Raw genomic sequence first — 21,736 nt, 5'->3', positions numbered from 1 at the left:
TGCACAGTGAGGCTCGACAGGCTTGACAGATGGATTTCAGCAACAACTCCCCCACTGTCAAATATCCATCACTCCTCACTGCACAACTATAGCGGAGTTAAATAGCAGTCATATCATAGTGAAGCTAACAAAACACAAATGACTCATGATAATGCATCCAACACAGAGATGTGGTTTATTGTTAAATCAAAATCAAAGAGATGCTTCAGTTTAATCTCTGCGCATCGTGCAAGCAGTAAAAAGTCAGAAACAGTGAATGTAGATGCTGATGGCTGGAAAATGGTTACACAATAAGTATTCTCCATCTAGGGATTAACAGGAACTTCTAAACCAAACAGGAAACACATTTGTCATGAACACAAGCAGAAGTTCCTCAAGGAATGTAAAATCCAATAATTCATTTGAGATAAAAACAAAAGTCCTGTTCACATTCAACCTGAAGCAAACATCATATTCCTTCTCATACATACAGTGGAAAATAATCATCCATTTTTATCACTATTAAGCCAGGCTGAAGGTTATGTATTTAAGACCCCTTCCTCTAACATTAAGGACAGGCTCCCCTTCTAAATATAAAACCATAAGAGATAACTATAGACATTAGATTTCCTACAACCTTAAATTAGTTAAACAGACTCTCTAATCACATAACAGACACTTGTCTCCACTTCAGACACCTGGCAGACCACCAGAGTCTCACGGGGAAATGAAGAGGGAGGTGGCTGCATCACTGTGATAGATCTTCTTACAAAAACAGGCCCTATTTCTGGAGCAGTTTGGGCCAGAGGGATGGAGTGAGAGCTTGATGCCGCCGGTTTCAGTTCACTTCAGTCAAAAATAAAACAGGCGTCTCGACTGCGTACGTTACTCAATCAACACATCATGAGATTTAAAGCATTAAAAAAAAAAGAACAAGGGGGAACAGGCAGAGAAAGAGAATCTGGCAGAGAGAATTTCTGTTCATTAGTTTCTTTGATTTCGAGAGCTGTCGTTCTAATCAAGACCATCGCGAAGCAGCTCGGCTTATTTCAGAGAGAAACAAAGACTTCTCGCCACTTCTGACAGCGCGCTAAATGGTTCTGTGTGTAATCTAGTTACTGAGGATGGCCGACTCTCTCTAGGTCACATGCAAAATAGGAGACAAGGCACAATAGGGCACATGATAGCTGCTTAACATCCCAACTGAAAGAAAAAACAATCCAGCAGCCCAATTTGCTCACTTCAGCTTTGAAAAGGGTGATTGAGTGGAGCGAGGACAGAGAGGAGACCACAAAGCAAACAGAGCGACTACAGTGTGTGTTTGGGATGAAGCGAGGACAGGCGACATGGAATAATGTGAAAAAGGTCCATTACTGCTGAAAATCACAATCCATGGCATCAAAATAACACGATGAATCAACCTGGTGTTCAGAGCAGGAATGGAAACAACAACTGACAGATCAAATTGAAGGACTAGAAAACATTTTAAAATTCATATTAATTACAAATAAATGACTATTTGGCCAACTTAATAAACCCAAATTAATCTTCTTTACTGGCCTTTCTGCTGCTACAAGACTGTGTAGTCCACAAAATAACTGATGTGAGTGAGTAATGAAGACTGCTGTGTGAAGTTGTACTTAAGTCCAGCTGTGCTTTGAGCTAAATTCTAACGTAAGCCTGCTAACATGCTGATGTTAAGAGTGTATAATGTTTACTATATTTGCCATAGTATGCTGGCATGCTAAAATGTGCTAATTAGCACTACCACAAAACACAGCTAATGCTGATGTGAACAAAGTATTGGATAACATCATTTTTAGACCTGCTGATGACCCTCTAGGAAAAGTTAAACAGAGATCAAAGTTTAACAATTCATCCCGAGGCATACACGAATGTACCTTTGAAGGCAGCTGGATTTGCAGGATCACATGATCATGCAAAAATCCATCATGTCAGGCTTCAAGTTATGCGCTTGTGGTCAAACCAAAAGTTTTGGATGTGGTTTAGGTGTGACAACAGTGAGAAGTTAGCCCGGTGATGATAGTGATAGACAGATGGATAGACAATCACCTGCCAAGTATTTTTTGAAAGTACCTGTGCTTTTCCAGTTTCAAAAGACAACTTCTCAGGTGGTTTGGTTGTAACAAAACATCTGGCACATCAGGTTAAAAATTAATGTTTGAACCAAAAACCACTCAAAACCACAAATGTCAACTAGATGGTGGCACAAGAGGAAAATTTAAAAAAGTAAAGTAAATTAAAAGGGTCAACAAGCCATTAAAAGTCTCCTCTGAAGAGCATGAATGAGTGTATTTCATGGTAAAACCACCCAATAGTTTTCAACATATTTGGGTCTAGAGGGTGGTGGCCCGACCAACCAATGCTGTCATGCTTAGAGCTACGCTGCTAACATGGCTAAAAAACAAGTGCCCTGTTTGAGTGGAAATTTATAAACGCAGAATGCTTTTACAAATTACCACAGATTGAACATTTGGACAGTTTTCCATTCCAGTCCTCTGAAGGTTTAAGCCTGCTGGACTTTTTTCTCTTGTGTATTCAATAGACTACATCTTTAAAAATGCATAAGTCCTTCCCCACCGCTAGCTCATGAATAAAAAAAGAAATTCACTTCCAACACATTGACAGACTAATGAGGCGAGTACATATTTACCGACTATCTGTATCCCAGAATGCATTTCTTATTAGTTGACCATATTGCTACATGGAAAACACGTGTACTTGATTTTCTAGTTGTCTTCTTTCTCGGAAAAAAGGATCAATCTGACAGTTTGGCAACCAGCTCCTGACTGTATTTCACCTTGTTTTTGCTGGACTACGCAGATTTCTCACTGGAGGCTAAATAATATTCACCTCCAAAGACAGCCTGAGAAGAGTGAGAAAAAAAAAGAAAAGAAAAGAGCAGGCAGAGAGAAAGAGATGAATAGACAGCAGAGAGAAAAACAAGAGCAGAAAGGATATGAAGGCTTCTGCCGCACTGAGCGCTTCCTCATGTCAAATAAGCCTCATAGGCGAGTGGTGAAAAGGAGGCCACATTCCCAGGCTTTTGAATTAAGCAAAGCACTTGCCTGCACACATGGTTAGACATATGTGCCCCCCCCCCACCCCCACCCCCCCAACACACAAATCCTATATATGCACGCTTTGAGTGCATTTTCCCTCCCAGATCGCTCCATTAAGGGAATTCTCAGTGATGAAAGAAATGATGACTGAACTTGATCCTCTACAGAAAATAATGGCGTCTACATGATGGGTTAAATGTGCATATTAGGAATCAGATTTCACGTTCCTGTGAAATTCGTCAGCTTCATGATTAGAGCTCTGGATGTATTTGGGCCGGCAAAGTGTTTCCTTGGCATACTGAGAGAGTGAGTTGGGGTGGCAGGGTGTTTGAGGCGTCCTCTCTGGGTAGCACCCGAGGGCAGAGCTTCTGTTATCATGGCAATTAGCTTTTGTTGCCGGGGTAATTGTTTCATCCTGCTGGCTCACAGTGGAAGGCACCCGAACAGACCCGAACAAATGATGAGTCATTCAATACAGCCCGGCACAGCCTGGCTCATGACAGCAATTCAGTTTGTTTCTGTGATGAAAACGAAATGTCCAAAAAAACACTCTATCTAAAGAGGTGTGCTGTCAGCAAAGGTCTATTCATGTTGAATGACAAAAACAAAGCTAGTCATATGTATGAGATCCACAATAGTTCAGTTTAAACATTTTTAAAATGGTGAAATTGGCCTTAATTATAGCTGGGTTTATGTTGTCAAACAGCAACACTCAACTCCACTCAAATGTACTCAAACGTCTTTTCCAAAAATCAATTAAAAAATAGATTTTTAAAATGTATTGTGGGCCAATGAAAGGATTAGGGTCACAGTTTTTCAAGTCTGTCTTAAAACTGGAGTCCCAATATGAACACTGAAACAGATTTCCTCACTGTAATCATTCCTCCTGCTCATAAATGACTTAAAAAGATCCCATATTCAATGTAAAATACACAAAGCTCACTTTAAATCTTATATGAGATTTGACAAATAAGTCAAATCAAACGTGTATCTTCCAAAGATAAAACCTTTTTTTCCTTCTTTTTTCCCCCTTTCACTGCAGCTTAACAGGACTAATTTTGCTTTTCAATTTAAGATAAACATTTGAATACATTTTTGCATAAAACAAGGACTGTGGAATTTGTCGCTGATCACATACACTGAAAATGCATTATAAGCAGGAGGAATGATTACAGCAAGCAAAACCTCTTGCAATGTTCATCTTGGGATTTGATTGATGTTTTAACACAAACTTGAAAAATTGTGAACCTGTCCTTTAAACTGGAAACATAGAAAACTATATGCAACAAAGGCACCCGGCTGGAATTGAGGATGTTGCGGTTCAGGATCTCCAACTTAGACCACCTGGATGTCCTGTCACTTCTTTGTTGTTAAAGGTTAATCATTTCTCTACTAACAAAGATCAAATATATCCAATGTCCAATCCATGCCCAGTGTGTATTTTGTATTACTTCTGCTGACTACGATTTTAATGCTGAGATGGGAACAAAGGCTGATTCTTCCACACTGCTACTTGATCCCATAGACATCCAGGGACTGAACTAAATGAGGCTAATCTCACTGATCATCACACAAACTATATCCAGAAACTGGAAATATGCATCCATGGAGTTACTCTGACTCTGAATCAGGGCAGGAAAAATATCTCAATGCCAAGCATCATCTGCATTTAAATCTTAGATCAATAAATGCAAACAGAAAATCCAAATTAATAATTTTCTAATTTTCTAATTTGTCATGACACATATCCAGATTAGGACTCACCCGAAACCCATTTGCTGCATCTTAGAGGTGCAGGCATCTATCTGTACAAATGGTGACAATTTAATTTATCCAAATTAATCAATTCATTTCATGCTAATTAACTAGCCTGAAAAAATCATAACCTTGTGTACAATGGAAGCCAGCTGAGGGAGACAACAGTATCCACAGAGGCCTCCTGAGCAGCAGGAGAGATAATTACACAGTTTTATGCATCCCTGGTCAGTATTGTAGCTAATAGAGACATACAGTCAATGTCAGAGAGAGTTGACTTAACCCCGGGGGATGCTTGGTAAATAAATGGCATCAGGTAGACAATATTTATCTCAGCAAAGGAATTATGCTGCAACTCATAAATCTCACTGTTATTGGTGGAGGGAGACTCAGTTATGTCTGCGCTGACCTAAGTTCTAAATTATCCATGCTTGTTTGTGTTCATGCTGGATAGAAGAGACACAAACAGTGAAATGTAATGTATCACAGTCAGAAATTCAAGCACTATTTCTACTCTTAACCTCATCTTGCTGAGACCGAGGGTGTACACTCAGTACATTGTGATGTCCTGCCTCCCTTTTCTCAAACAGGAACAGAAATACATAATTATACACCCACATGCAGTATATTACGGTGCCCATACGGTACATGTACGTACACCCAAAATAATGGTCACAGATATTTTTAGTGAATGGCCAGCTTAGGGCAACAAAAACACAAACACACAAGTACACATTGGTTACTGCGTATGGATGCAGTTTGTCGTCTGTTATTATTATGCTCACCATGAGGATTAGAGCCTCTAGGGTTCACAAGGTTTCTGAGGCCACTGCGTGTGTGTGTATGGGTGGGGGTGTATACATTTACAGTATGGATGTTTGGGTGGGTTTGGAGGTCCAGCTGACAGAAGGAAGAGGTCTGCCTGACTGGTTGGATTAGAGACAGAGCCTGGCAGGCAGATCATTACCTCACTGCAGTCTTAAATCTAAATTAACCAGGACTTAACTCTCGTACAAGACCTCTAATCTGCTCCATGGGGAAAGTACTGTTCACAGGCACAAGTAGGGAAGGAGCCCTGCGGGAACTAAAAACAGCACATGCCGACTTTGTTGCTGAGAATCAGTGTGAAGCCTGGTCATTTGTAAGTGAGCAAACCAAGCACAGCTGGGTTGTTTAAAGCTGAGATGAAATGAAAAATGCCCTTTTAAACTCTTTAAGAGGATTAGGGTAAATAAAGTCGTGAACCTATTTAACAATATGCCAAAAATATTATAATAGTCTTATGTCAAAATCTAATCATCAATCATCAATCAACAATATATTTATATTGTATGCTTATGTAGGCATCAATCAACACATTGAGCATATAATCTCATGACATCCACCCATCAAATATTCAACTTTTAGCGGCACAGAGCTAAGATTCATTATGAAATTAAAGAAATGAGATACTCTAAAAGAATGAGATATACGCTATGAATGCCAGATTTCAGGGGTTGCAGTTCTGTTGCTACATGATTTAACACTGATGCAAAACTATACATACCAGAAAGTAAACTACATTTCACTGATTTAATTTGTAAATACGTAGCTGAATGCAGAAGCTAGTTAGCTTAGCATAAAGATTGGAAACAGGGGGGAAAAGGCTAGGCTTTCTCAGAGGGTAACAAAATTTGCCTGCCAGCACCCAGCATCTCTAAAGCTCACTAATTAACACGTTTATTTAACCTAGAAAACCCTACAGGGGTTATATTCCAGACCATGTGTTGGCCAGGACCAGCTGCCAGGCAACCAATGGAGACTCCAGGAAGTTACTGGCCTCAGTTAAGAAATAGCCTGGCACATAAACCCCCGTAAAAAGGCATATTGGCATTTTCACACTTTGGTTTTACCCATTTCTAGACTTTATGCTAAGCTAAGTTGGCTCCAGCTACATATTTATTGTGCAGACATGAAGATCTGACTCTCAGCAACAAAGACAATAAGCTTATTTCCCAAAATGTGAAACAGTTTAGGTAGTTGTTATAGACACTGAAACAACCAATTCAACGTACTAGTTTTTTCACATAAGGTCAATGAAAAATATAAAACCTTTTCTTTCTTTTGGTGATACTTAGACCGTTTTACACACTTTTATCACCTCACATCCGAACTTCTATCCTGTATGTGGGACTCAGTCAGTCCCTGTCTGGTCTGCAGGTGGTTCAAAATGCAGCAATGAGATTCCTCACAGTCAGCAAGAAAAGAGAGTCCATAACCCCTGCACTGGCCTCCCTCCACTGGTTACCAATGAAATACAGAATTGATTTTATGATTCTTTTATTGTTTTTTTAAAGCTGTGAATGGTTTGGTACCAGCCTACATTTCTGATCTCCTGAGTCCATATTCTTCACTCAGACCCCTCAGATCCTCTAACCATTTACTTCTCTCTCTTCTCTGTTCCTAGTCAGTATCAAAAAATGATCAAGCTTTTTCCATCATTGCTCCCAGACTGTATAACAGCATACCCGTCACTGTCAAATCTTCCACATCTATCACCACATTTATATCCCAGCTAAAAAACCCACCTTCACAGAATCTCTTTGAGCACCCCCTCATTTTTTAAATGATACAATTATTAACATTGTCTATTCAAATGTGATTACCTATTCATTTTGTCTTGTTTTAATTATTAATTTGTATTTCACATTTTTCTGTAAAAATGTAAGCACTAAGGGCAACTTGTGATTTTTAAATGTGCTCTATAAATAAATTTGACTTGACTTGAAGAAACATCAAATAAGACTACACTCAATAAAAAGGCAGGCGCATCTTCTCCTGCACCAAAGACCTATTTATCTGTCATATAGAGACACATTCTACATTTGTATTTCTACTCTGTTAATATAATACTTTCTATATGAGATATTACAACTGTACTGAACACAGAGGAAGCTGCTTTCACAGCAATTATGACTAAGAGCAGAACAATGAGGATTTAAAGACTTGAAAACTAAGCTTTAATGGTATAAAAATGTCTCCACCTCCTCCACTAATGTATCACACAAAGACTGTTACACACACACACACACACACAGAGGTTCAGAGTCTCATAATCTATACATGTCAGCAAAGCCTCAGTGCCCCATATCCATCATGTTGTCCAGATTGTGATCACTGTGCTACATCACAGTGTGTTTACCTAACCCCTGCCCCGCTGATACGTAAAGTACAGTGCAACGCTGCAGAATGGGGAACAATTAAGCCCAAAATATATGTGAGTGTGTCCGTGTGTGTGTGTGAGAGAGAGAGAGAGAGAGAGAGAGAGAGAGAGAGAGAGAGAGAGAGAGAGAGAGAGAGAGAGAGAGAGAGAGAGAGAGAGAGAGAGAGAGAGAGAGAGAGACATAGTACTGTGACCTTAATGGCATAAATGCGAACCACATTAATGTGCTTATGTTCTTAGCTAAATGTCCGGCTTGTTCTGTGCAAAAAGCTCACTCTCAAGCCATGATATATCAGTTTGCAGTGCTGCTACTTTGAATTCACACACAGCCTAGTGACAGTGAATGTGCGACCTACATACTGTCGTTGCTTGACTGGCTGATTTTCATGTATTACAATTCACTGCTATACATGTTAGTTACACATACCGCAGCCGTGTTAATGATACTCATTATAGATCCACTTGCACTTTAAAACATCTACAAAAAATGTTTAATATTGATTTACATTTTGTATGATATCAGGGATTAATGGCCAGGCGGATACTGAATGGTCCAGGTCATTTTTACACAGCAGCTGCACATACTGTACACATAAAGCCTCACTGTCCTTCATTTTATAAATAATCCCCCTCCTTCCCCACCGCATCCCTTGTTCCCCTCCCTCATGACAACAAGACGGCCGACAGAGCTGTTTGATCCTATGGCACTCATGTGGGACCGTAGCGGCAACCAAACCTCCCTCCCCCCTCTCTCCATCTCTTCCCCCCTATCTTCCATCCTCCACTCTCCCGGCAAAAAACGGAGAGAAAGAGAAGGGCACTGGCCCGAAAGGCTGTCGTTTTAGCCAGAAGCCAGGCTGCCTTCAATACTTGTGTGAATTAAACATGTATGGAGCCTTTACAGAGTCCGGCTATTCAGAGATGCTCTATGTGCGGCTGCCGAGTGTTTAGAATAAAGAAGATGCTCGGTGTAATGTCACACAGTGGGGCTGTATCTGCCGGGCAGCATCACTGGCTCTGACTCAAAAGATGCGACCAGGCGGGAGGAAACAACTAACACACACATAAAAAAGGATCATTAAAATAGATCAGACTGTAAACATCTGACACGCAAGATAAAAAAATTAGTTTTTGTTTACAGTTTGGTCCAAAATCAAATTATCTGTGCACACAATAACTAATCCAAAATCCAAAATAACCTAAATTCTGTGGCTAACCGCCCGTTTGTTGAGGCCAGATTAAGATTACAGATTAGTATTTTAGTTCTGATTAAAATACAACAAGGAAAGATTGGTCTGTTTGTACTGCTGGTATATCACTATCGCTATTTTCTTCACACTAACCTAACTATCAGATGTCAAGTGCACACAACCTGAAAGTCTTTATTTCATGCACACCAAAATGTTTTCATCTCTTTTTGCTTTGATTCCACTTTGACATATAACATGGATCACTCACCACTGATAAATACTGGGAGTGGAAAGGAGCCACTTCACACAAACTCACTCACTGTCAGAACAAAGTGTTGGTACAAACCTGGCAACGATGTGGTTGTAAAACAACCCTGAGTCACTGACACTCTGAGGGAGGCAGTAACGCAGTACTTGGAGCCGGTGTATGTCCATGATGGTAAACAGGAAAAACAAAAATAACAGCAGTGGCGGCAGCAGCAGCAGCAGTTTATGGCACAAGCTCCGTCTTGTTCTGCTTCATTACTGTAAAAATTGAAATCATTAAAAGCTATTTAATCCTCCTGCAGAGAGCCTGCAACATAAGTGACGATAAAAGAGCGATGGCTGTACAAACAACCAAAGACATCCATTTAAAAAAGGAGGAGATTAAAATCGTCCCGCAGATTTGAATTCTTATACTGCTGCTATGCACTATGAGACTGATGATCCATCCGTCTAGCAACAAAGAGATGATGGACAGACTGGCAGAGATGAAGTCATTGACCAGCCTGTTGTCTGACCGCATAACAGATGAGCTTGTGTGTATGTGTGTGTGTGTGTCATTGAACCTCTGTGCTATTGTCATTCTGTTAACCCAAGGGAGATTACCTCATATCCGACTCAATCAGCTCCTATCCCCCCATCCACACACAGAATTGGGGGTGGGTGGGATGTAGTACTGTATTTGTGGATTGATGTTGGGGTTGGTGCTGTTAGCCCCCCCCCCCCCCCCCCCCCCTCTTGACTCTGCTGTTGCCATAGCCACCCAGTATTAAGCAGAGTCTGAATTAACAACCCAGCGTGGTTGTTAATTAACCCGCACTATGGTCAGCTACTATTGATTTGGATGCCCTCTACCTCAGACGACTGATGTAGCGGGTGAGAATACATAAACATGTACAGCACACATTAACTGGAAGTGGTGTGCGTGCTAAATGCCCATTAACCTCTACTCAGTAATTGACGCTCGATTGCAATTTCACGCACTTGGAAGCAGGGGGACATTTTGGAAGTCATGAGCCTGATCATTGGCTGAAGGGACTTCAATCAGAATGTGATCCAGATAGATTAAAACTAGAGACTAGACAGATAAATCCCCCAGGCTGATATACTGTATCTGCTCATCTATATGGCCACTGATGACTAACTAGAAATATCAGTAGAGAAACACCAAAGATATGCTTGTGGCGATTTCTGAACAGTGTGTCCACCAGAGAGCACTGAGAAGTTCCTTATTGTAATGTTGGTCTATTATTAGATCCAAAAGTTCAGTCCTGACTAAAATTTACTATCCAAACTATTGGAGGGACCTTCATGAAATGTTGTTCAAAAAAGTTTTGTACTAATATTTTTGTTCCCCAAAGGATGAATCATACTGACATTATATTTCCTCTAGCACCGACAAGAGGTTTTCATTTCTGGTTTGGAGTAAAATATCCCAATGATTACTGGATTGGCTAGATTGGAATGAAGTTTTGTACTTTTATGTCTCCGTTGGACTAAACTGTGATAACTTTGGTTATCCCTTATTAACTTTTCATTTACCGGTATCATCACGTCAAATTTTACTTTGTCCAGTTCTTTGGTTTATCACCAAATACAACACTAAAGATGTTTCCGTCAGCCTCAGCTCTATTTTTGTTTGGTGGTAACAAGCATGTGGTAGTTAGCGTGTTAGCTTACTAGTGAACATTATACCTCCCAAACATTAGTTAGCTCAAAGCACCAAAGTATAGCTGCTAGCATTGCTGTGGACTTAAAATGTCCTGCTCAGTACATACTGTGTCCTGGTCACAATTCTTTAAAAAACTGATTTAATGGATCCTTAAAAAATATGTTTATGTGTAAAAATAAAGAAAAAAGACAAATCAGTCAATATCATTATCAAACCCTAAAATATGTGTAACCTTAAAAATCCAGTTTTGAACAAGTTAAACAATCAAATATGTATAACACCCCCGCCCCCCCAACACACACACACACAATCCCACTTTAACATACACACTCAAATCCCGGGACTGACAGTATTCCAGCGTCAATATGACAGAATATTACTGTGAACTCTGACCTCTCTGATTCGCTGGCCTCCACTCTAATGGCTGACCTCATATGCCATGCTGACATTAAAACTACACGAACGACACAACATCGCCAAGGGGTCTGACCAGGCGCTCCGCAGCAGAAAATGCCACTTGTGATTGGTTAAACAAGCGCCATAGTGGACAGTGATTGGTGTAACAGTGATTTTGCCTGTGCCAAGCTAAATGAGCACTGGCTCGTCTGTGGCTTTGATTGTTCAGCTGGACTGTAGGACATTTCTGTGGCAGGCCGGGCAAACGTTAACGAGCTAGATCTGTGACAGACGAGACTCTTCCTGGCCCTGAGATGGGGACACTGCCTGTTCACTAACATTTATAAAATGGTAACAAGCAACCTCTACACTGCCCCAAGGGTAAGTGATTACAATGAGCATTAAACATGTGATGCTAACATGGGAATGTGATGTAATGTGCCGCCTTGGGACAGGGAAAAAACCTAGGATGATACTTTTAAGATATGTGTGACAGAAAAATACTATACATCCTGTTAAATGCCAAATCATTGAATATTTTCACTATTTATAAATACAGTTTAGGTAATGGTTGGAAAAACTGACAAACCTAGGTGTGTACAAGTGTGAATATTTAATGAGAGAATATCAATGTTTTAAAGATTTTTCTGTGATATAACTGATTGTTTCCTTTTACTTCTTAGATATGGCTTCTAGGAACAGCCTCACACTCTTTATATTACCCAGATTACAAGACTTTTAAAATGTTTCCTTTTTTCTTTATTCTTGTGAACTCCAAAGATACCAACATATCATGCCAGAAATGTGCTTCACTAATTAAATCAAAGTCTGTGCACCCAGATTTTATTCTGATAGTAATTATCTAATAATTTACAACTTAAAGAACGTATGCACAGCGAGGTCCTGACCACAAAAACAGGAGATAAAGTCTAAGATTTATTTCCTTGTCTCATATGACAATACCAGTTATACAGTATATTGATATACATTTAGAGCTGCAAATACTTATCATTTTCATTATCGATTACTCTGCTAATTATTTTCTTGATTAGTCGATTAATTATTTTGTCTATAGATGTCAGAAAAAGTGAAAAATGCCTTTTTCGAGCCCACAGTCACATCTTCAAACGTCTTGTTTTTACTATCATGTGTGACATAGAAAATCTTAAAATCCTCACATTTAAGAAGTAAGTATTTGCCATATTCTATCCATTGACTAATCGATTCCTTGACTAGTCATTGTTCATCTATATACAGTATTTAAATGTCTCAAAGCTTAAAGGATTCTTTAACAAATGGATTGGAAACCATTGCGTTAATGAAATGAGATCATTTGTTGATCACATATCTACAACAAGGAGCAATAAACACTCCCAGAATGAAATCAACATATTGACCCCAATAATGACATCACTTATTTATTACATACTGATGCCAACTGGCCCTCAGGCGAATTGTTACGGACAAACACAATATGGATAGCAATCCCCACTTCACTACCACCCCTCCCCCACCTCCTCTTCTGCTCCTCCTCACTCCAGCTTCCTCAGTCCTCATCGTGTCACTAATCCTGATCCTTAAAGGTGAATGCCGCTTCCGTTTGGAGAAACGCACTTCACAGGTTACACAGACCTGTACAGTAGGCCAGGTGACTCAAGTTTAGAAATGAACTGAGTTGCCTGTGTCAATATTTGACCAAACTCTGTGATTTTACATTCAGTGTATAAGAATATAATCATGTATGTAGTGTCATTTATAGGAACATGTACAGCTGCTAGATGTCAGCAGGATGACAGGGAGGGAGACGAGGAAAGGGGGCAAGATGAGGAATACAGAGCAGTAACTAATGAGGAAACAGGAAGAGATGATGATAATCACAGTATGGATGAAGAGTTAAGCAGAGATAGTTAAGCAGAGCCTAAGAATATGAGCTTCAAGGTCATGTTTTCTGAACTATTTAAATATATTTAGACAAACAAACATTGGAAATTATAATAGGACTGCTACTGACAATTATTTTCATTATCGATTATTGTGCCTATTATTTTCTTAACTCATTGATTCATTGTTTTGTCTAGAAAATGTCAGAAAATTAGGAAAAGTACCTGAGCCCATTGTGACATCTTAAAAGTCAAACATTTAGTTTACTATCATGTATGACACAGAAAAGCTCAAAACCGCTGCAGCTCTAAATGATACTACAATATGTTTTGGGGTTTTCATTTGTAATATTTTACAATATGCTAATCTACACGACTCTGTCATTAAGAGCAGTCCCTCATAACTAATGAACATACTGTGAGAGAGAGGATTTCACATTGGTGTACTTTATACTTTACACTAGATTACAAGAGTTCATGCAGTCAAGAGTAAAACCTCTCATGTTATCTCTTCTGCCCCACATCTGTATTTGAGCTTCAACAAATCACCACGCCCCGCTGTAATCTGCCGAGGACATATTATACAGGGACCCCTCTATCCCTCTATCATCTGGCTTTTGATAGTCCCACTCAGAGATTAGCACGCTTTATCCCTTTCTTCCTGTCTTTCTTTCTCACACAAACACATGCAACGAGTCAGATGGGATCAATCCCGTGAACAGCCGAGAGCAGCTGAGCGGACACACACTGACAGCCAGCGAGAAAGTCATTCCTTCTTCCCAGGAAAAGACTGAACCAATGAAAGATTGCTGAGGGTAACCAATCAGGCGTCCCCGCTAACAGCTGGCTCGAGAGAAAACACAGACAGAGGGGCTGGAAAGGAGGAGACAGACGAGAGAAAGTCAGCAACTCCTGGAGGAGATTTTCCTTCCTCTCCCGTTTCTCCCCCCCTTTGCTTTTTCTCCAACTAAAGCCAGTTGCATTATTCAACAGAATGTACAGCTCGAGAATGAAGGAGGCAGATACAAAAAAAGAGAGATATACATGTTTCCTTATGGGCAAACTATGCTACTACTGCTGTTTGAAAAAGAGGCAGAGGTGATGAGGAGTTGTGTTGCCTTACCCGAAATCATCCAGGGAATACATGTTGCTGAAGGAGACAGTCCAATCCTTAAGCAAAGGATGAAAGGAGGTATAAATGGGGAGATTATGGAGGAGAGGGGGAAGCGTTAGCCTGAGACGAGAGAGCGGCGGTGCACATGCTGTCCAACACTGCCGTAAAAAACTCAACCATTCCCTTCTTCACATCCTCTAGAAAGGCTAGAAAATCCCCTACGCCAACAGAGCAGACATAAGACTGAGACAGAGAGAGAGAGAGAGAGAGAGAGCGAGAGAGAGACAGTAGGAGGGAGAGAGAGAGATGAGGAGTGTTGCAACAGAGTAAGGGAATGCAAGATAGAGAGAAAGAGAGAGAGAGAGGGAGACGGGGAGAGAGAGAGAGAGAACATGTGACCGGTACAGACCAGTCACCTCTCTCCGCTCTGAGGATTTGTCTTTCAACCTCCAAGGAATCATTTCCACTGGATGGAAATTACATGTTAGCCTATACAGCCAACAAGAGAGAGAGAGCATACACCCGCCTCTCTATAGCACACACAATTTAGACAGCTTTAAATAGATTCCACGCTAACAGGATTTTTACGGTGAGAAATGAACGCATGCAGCCGTAACCCCCAATCACAAGTTAACTACAGAGGAAGAAATAACAGCAAGACACCATTCATTCATTCATTCATTCAACTCAAGTTTTCATTAAGAACACAACATTCCAGTTCAAGCGTCTGAACAGCATGAACAGATGTAATGATTATGTTTTATGTTCCCTCACAACAACGGCTTTATTTATCAAGTGCAACAGTTGTGGTTTCCTCAAGGCTTTATCATTATTTGTTCTCAACGATGGTCCATCTGTCTGCAGCAAACTTAGACTATTAAGCTTCTTTGCCACAACGAGCCAAGGTAGGTGTGGGGTAACAAACAAAGAGCAATCTAGTCCACTAAAAGATTAAGAGGGCTTTGAGGGGTTTAGAAAATAGTAAGAAACATGCAAACAGACCCAGGGTCTAAAATTCAGCCTGGAAGGTCAGAGAACATAATCTTCTTTCCCAAAAGTGGATTTATACAATATGTGTGCCAGCTTCCCTCAATTGAAAAACATTAGAGAAGTGAGATGAACTACAAGAACATATACAATGGGGTTAAACTGGAGGATGCTGCATTCAAGAACCTGGGGAGCGAAAGGTCAGGCAGAGAGAGAGAGAGAGAGAGAGAGAGAGAGAGAGAGAGAGAGAGAGAGAGAGAGAGAGAGAGAGAGAAGAGTGCCTCTCTTTGCTGTAAATGCTCTCCAGTATGTGGTGGGGTCATCTGACATGGCCTGGTTGACCACCATTAAGATAAAGGACATGTGATGCAGATTCATTATTAAATCATCACAAAGCCTGTATGGTAATGTATGGAAATGACCAGATTACAGTATGAAAGGTTATGTGTTTAATGGCTTGGTGGTGTTTGCAGAGCATAGAGTGTATACACATTAGGAAAAAAAATGACAGGAGAATTAAGGCATCCTTTTTACTTTGAAGAGGAACCATTGCACTGCAAATAAAATAGAGATGATCTAAAAGAATATATTTATGTGGTGGATGTTTATCTGCATATATCAACAATTTGTCTTTTGCAGGCCCGAAACACATCCACTTAAAGTTTTACATGTCCTATAAAATTGTATACAATGTCATAATATCACATGATGAAGACAAAGCTTTGAGAAATGACTTAAAAGTTGAATCAGTCGTCAAAATAGCTGTTGATTATTTTTCTGTCAATCAGCTTATCGACTAATTGCTGCAGCTATGATGTCTAAATGTCATAGTGGCATGTGTTTAGCATATGTTGGCATGATCTTCTTTGTGTGATTATACGTCCTCCCTCTCATGAGTCTAAATAAACACAACTAAAGTCAAATGAGAAACAGAACCCCCAAAATGTTTAAGCTGTCTTTTTGAAAAATGTACCAGCAGTTTAAGGGCTACAGATGATTTACACCATTTGGAGCTAATGCTGTTTTGAAAAAAAAGTATTGATTACCAGACTGTAACACATGAGAAATTCAAACTGATAAAGAATGTGCCACATTTGTTTAGGACTGTATCAAACCTGAACATTCATTTACTATTAACAAGGATGGCATTGAGTTATTTGATGAGATACTTCCTGATTCAAATTACACTTTTGACAGATATTCTTGTACAGCTGCTTCTATTTACACATTTAACACTGAACACTTAAGAACCTCAACCTCACATCAATTCAAAAGTCTGTTTCCTTTCCCCTGGTCTCCCTGACATCCAGGCTGAATTCACATATTATAGCTGTCAATCACATGCTGGAGAGTGGGAGTGTTGTGTCGCCGGCTCACGTGGAGCTGTTCTCTGATCAGCTTGCAGCAGCCTGCAGTAAGATGCATAACTCAGCGTTTTACCTTCCACTGGCTGCACTCGCTCAGTCTACCTTCTCTACGATGAGTCACCACAACAAGCGCTTCAGAAATCATTCTGCGTTAATAGTACAGGACGGACGCCTTGCTTTTTGCCCTCCAAACCCACTCTCTCTCTCTATCTCTCTCTTACACACACACACACACACACACACACACACATAAATATGCAAACACACAAAGACACACACACGTGCATCCAAAAGCAACCAAATGACAGCAGCCCCCCTGACAAGGAGAACAGAGAATTACCATCGCATAATGAAACCTCTAACGTTACTAGACCAAAAATAACTTATATGGTGATGCACATACATAAATGCACACGCACACTTACATAATTGCTACAAAGGAATCAGTGATGCTGAACAAAATTATCTTGTTGACATAATTCTTTTTTTTTCTTTCTGCAAAAAGAAAAGCCTGGTCACCTTGTTGTTGCTTTGTGGAGATTTAAGACTTCCCTTCTGGGCTTGAGTCAAAGAGCAGATCTGCCTCTGGCAAAAACAGACACACAGGACAGGACGCAAGCAACACAGCTTTACAGAAAAGGCCCGTTCATCCAACTGGATTGGAAGATATGAATCTTACATGTTTACTGTCTGAGAGCAAAATAGTTCAGCTACTGGCTCTATGTTGTGTGAGGTTACAGGAAACAGGAGTAGATCAGGACATGTAATAAAAGAGAAACGGGTACAGTGGCATACACTCAAGATATCCAGATGTGCGAGCACCTATGGCTTTCTCTTCTTCTTATTCCCTTTCTCTCCGTGTCTCCTTTTCCTCTCTGGAGAGAAATATACACTGAGACAGTATGAAAACACACACACACACACACACACACACACACACACACACACACACACACACACGCACACCAGTAGCTAGAGTAAAAACAGGGAGAGTGCACTGAATGTGAGGAGAGCTGTCAGAGTAAATCTGAAGCCATAAAACAGAATGGTGCAGGCTGCAGCTACAGAGACACGGAGGAGTCAAACTACAGGCAGGGGGGGAAATAAAAATAAAAGGCTTGTTTCATAAATAGAAAAAGAATACAGAGACTCTGGAATCTGCTGGAGAAGATTTAGGGGCCCGGTGCATTCTGCATACCAACATAACCAGGGAATGGCTCAAAATATCCCCCATAGGCTCAGATTTAGACTATGGGTTTAGGATTTTCCATAGGCTGAACAGTGCATATGAGGATCCGTTATGGAGTAAGTAGACTTATGTAGGTGTGTGTGTGGGGAGGGGAGGGGTGGGGTTTGGGGGTGGGGTGGGGTGGGGGGTCTTATAACCTGCCTGGCAACCACCAAAATAAACACTCCTCCTCCTCCTCCGGTTATATGCACCCTCAGTTATCCTGTCCACCCCCTGCAGACACTCACAGTGGCCGGTGCATCTTTCACCTCCAGCGTTTTATTTCACCTGGTTGCACGGTATGTGCAGAAATACGTGATGCTGTCGTTTCCATGACAACGTTAGCCTGGCTTTAATCCTGCATTCAGCACAATGGGCGGGTCCGGCGATGACAATAGATGAGCAAATGAAGGGAAAACAACACAATTGATGTAGATATTTCGCCTGTGTATTATGACTGTGAAGCGAATTGTAAAGGACGCCTGTATGGAGCTGAGGCCCGGTGGGTGGGCCCCTGGATGCTCAAAATACTGTCCCTACATATGGAAAAATGAGTCAAAAGATGTAAAAGATGCTGCAGTTATTTAATACGTGATGATCAGCTGTTTACTCGTATGAGATTAAAGTATATAAATGCAGATGTAGACTGGAGGCAGAGGGCTGTGTGCTAGCCGCCACTTACCTCATTTTCTCGTCTTTTATTCAACCGGAGATGATGGCACTGATGAGGCTGATCGGTATTAACACCAGTCCGCTTTTTAAAGTCTGAATGGACAGTGTGGGAGGCAGGAATCAGCCTGCCGGCCTCCACCTTGTGTCGCCTGTGTGCGTCTCTGGGAATAATACAAGCTGATGATGAGTCGTTGTTGCAGAAACGCTAAGCGAGAGCGCGAGCCTTTTCTCCCATCCGCTTTGTGCTCCGTTGTCTCTGCTCTCCGCACGCGCCGCTGCGTATCCTTAAGTCCATGATCAGGCGGGGCTCTCGCTCGGTAGAAGACGGTGAACGGTGGTCGTCAGCCGCCGCCTCCTTCATGTCATATTTTCTTCCCATTCGGAGTGTTGTGGTGAGGTGGAGAGATTTTTTTGGGGAAATGCTAATAACATGCGAGCGGAGGAAGAAGGGGGCGAGCTGACCGGCTCAATGCTGCCCACCTGTGGTGAAGACGCGCACATGCAGGCGACCACCCCCGCCCCACCGCCTTCCCCCCTTCCGACTAAAGGACTGGTTCACAAATTTTCAAATGTCCATATGTACACTGGAAGAGGTTTTCTCTCACTGTAATCATTTCAGAATTTAACCCTTGTGTCGTCCTCCCGACTCAAATTGACCCTGTCTGTTTCTTCCTTTCTTCCTTCCTTCCTTCCTTCTTTCCTTTCTTCCTTTCTTCCTCCCTCCTTTCCTTCCATCTTCCTCCCTTCCATCCTTCCTTCTTCCTCCCTTCCTTCCTTGCTTCCTCATTTACTTCCATTCTTCCTTCTTCCTCCCTTCCTTCCTTGACTCGAGGACAACAGGGGGGTTAAAAGTTGATGTGAAGCTTATATTAGGCTTCATCAGTCTGAGTTAGTCACTTCAAGTGGATACTTGCCACATTTAATCTTTTTACCATCAAATTCCCTCTAAAGTAAGGACTTTGGGACTAAAAAGACTGTAACGTTGAAAGATATTTAATTAATTTGACTCATTTGGACAGCTGAAGCTTCATATTAGCTTCAGATAAATGTTCATGTAAATTTTGCACAGAACAAAGACTGGAGTTTGTCCTCCATCACTTATTGTAGGTGCATTATGAAGGGATCTGCTAGTGGTCAGTATGTTCATTTGGACACCTGACTGTTGTTTTAAGACAGACTTAAATAATTGTGAACCTGTTTTTCAACAGCATCCCTCTATAATGTTATGATTGGTTATATAACTTTACTTAACTACAATATTATCATTATCATAAATGAATATAACCCTTGCAGTAATATAAAAGTGCATTATGTTCAAACATAACACAAAGGATTGAATCATGTTTCCTCTTTGATTAGAAACATGCACAAATAAAAAATAGAAAAGAAGAATAGAAAAAAGGTGAAAATATGACACAGCATCATAGAAATTTCATGTTGCATTTACTTCCAGACAAGTGTTAAATGTTCAATGGTATTCTGCAGCCGAGTGTTAAGTGGTAAGACAAATCATTTTACATTCACTCTGTAGAGTGGTGACTTCATATCACTGCTGTTAGAAGATTTCACTGGTGTCTCTGAGAACAACACGGACAACCTTCAGGATCTTAAAAAAATACAACACGCCTTCAGTCAGTGGCAGTCATGATCATACCAAAACCTGCTTTAACCCAATCAAAGAAATCTTTTTCTATTCATGCATGTGTGTTATCTTGGCTTGCCGTTAACCGTAAAATGAGGAATGTGACATGCTATGTGCCGTACAGCAGATGTGACTGGATGATACACAGCTTGGAAGGCGGAAAGCAGACATCATTGGTGTATGAAAAGCTCCAGTAAAGTAAGTGCTAAACGGTGATTTGCTTGTTTTTGTGTGAATAGAACAGGCTGAAGCTGTGTATTATAGGAAAAAAAACAACACCTCAAGAAGTTCAGTTAAATATCTTGCCAGTGACTGATGATGCTCACCTGAGGAGCACATCAGACGTAAACAGTTACAGTGTTACGGTCTCATCCTTCCCCTTCCTAAACTGATTTGGGTGCAATACACTGTGGTCAGATACAGATTTAAAAATGGTTCACATCGTTGAAACAAAAAACAAAAAAAAACCTCGATACATGCTTGATTTTTGATAAAAGCAAAATAAAATTAGCTTTCAACTCATTCCTAATATCTGAAATGGTTTCAAAAACTGTATAATCACCCATATTGTTTCATATCTGTTTCAAGCATCTCAGTATATTTACACAGGAGGAGTTCAACTGGGATTTACTATAGAGAAAAAAAAAACTCAAAAGCAACTGAAATTGGTGATAAAGGATTTGACTCATGATCAATAAATAATACAAAATGTGTCCTTTTTTTAAGACTTGGAAGCAAAAAACACTTAGAACATGTTGAGATGAAGTTGTGGAAAACTGTTCATATCCTATTAAAGAAGGTCATTTATCATTACCCTACATAATTTCCCCAAAAAAATCATAGCTTCTTATGGCGGTTAACATCACATCTGACAGGAATAAACAATGCAGTACCTGTGTGTGTCCTGGTGACTGATACTATTCTCCATAATGTATTAATATCCTCCAAATTCAACATCTCTCTTGACTTTATAGTAGTTTTCTTAAACTCTTCTTCAGTGCACATGAATCAATAATGGTGGAAAAACTGTTGAATCTGATATTAACCGTGTTTTAGAGAGATGTGTTTAGGGCAGCCAGAGGCGTCTTCTGATATGTCAATGTTAACAACAGGGAAGAATCCTGCTTCACTAGTGCTTTCCTGAGTTGTTAAATACAATATAAAAGAAAGTTTAACAATTAGAAAATCACTATGTTCGTTCTTTCCATACACAGTTTTGTTCCAATGCTGTTGGATCTCCGGCTTGATGATATTCAGTCTGGAATGGCTGGACAGGCAGAGAAAGAAACAGAAAACCCTCTTCAG

The 21,736-nt window shown here is 40.5% G+C and overlaps 1 protein-coding gene across 1 annotated transcript in view; it reads right to left on the bottom strand.

Moving 5' to 3' along the window:
• Window positions 1–14,686, bottom strand: part of evla (Enah/Vasp-like a) — a 33,206-nt gene extending 18,520 nt beyond the window's left edge. The window contains exon 1 of the mRNA XM_053335637.1: window positions 14,545–14,686. Coding sequence (XP_053191612.1) covers window positions 14,545–14,567 — 23 coding nt within the window. The 5' untranslated portion in view covers window positions 14,568–14,686. The remainder of the gene's footprint in view (window positions 1–14,544) is intronic.
• Window positions 14,687–21,736: the final 7,050 nt, after the last annotated feature.

This window comes from Scomber japonicus, chromosome 16 (genome assembly GCF_027409825.1).
Source record: "Scomber japonicus isolate fScoJap1 chromosome 16, fScoJap1.pri, whole genome shotgun sequence".
NCBI classification, from domain to species: Eukaryota; Metazoa; Chordata; class Actinopteri; order Scombriformes; family Scombridae; genus Scomber; species Scomber japonicus.
This window is presented reverse-complemented; position numbering and strand designations above follow the sequence as displayed.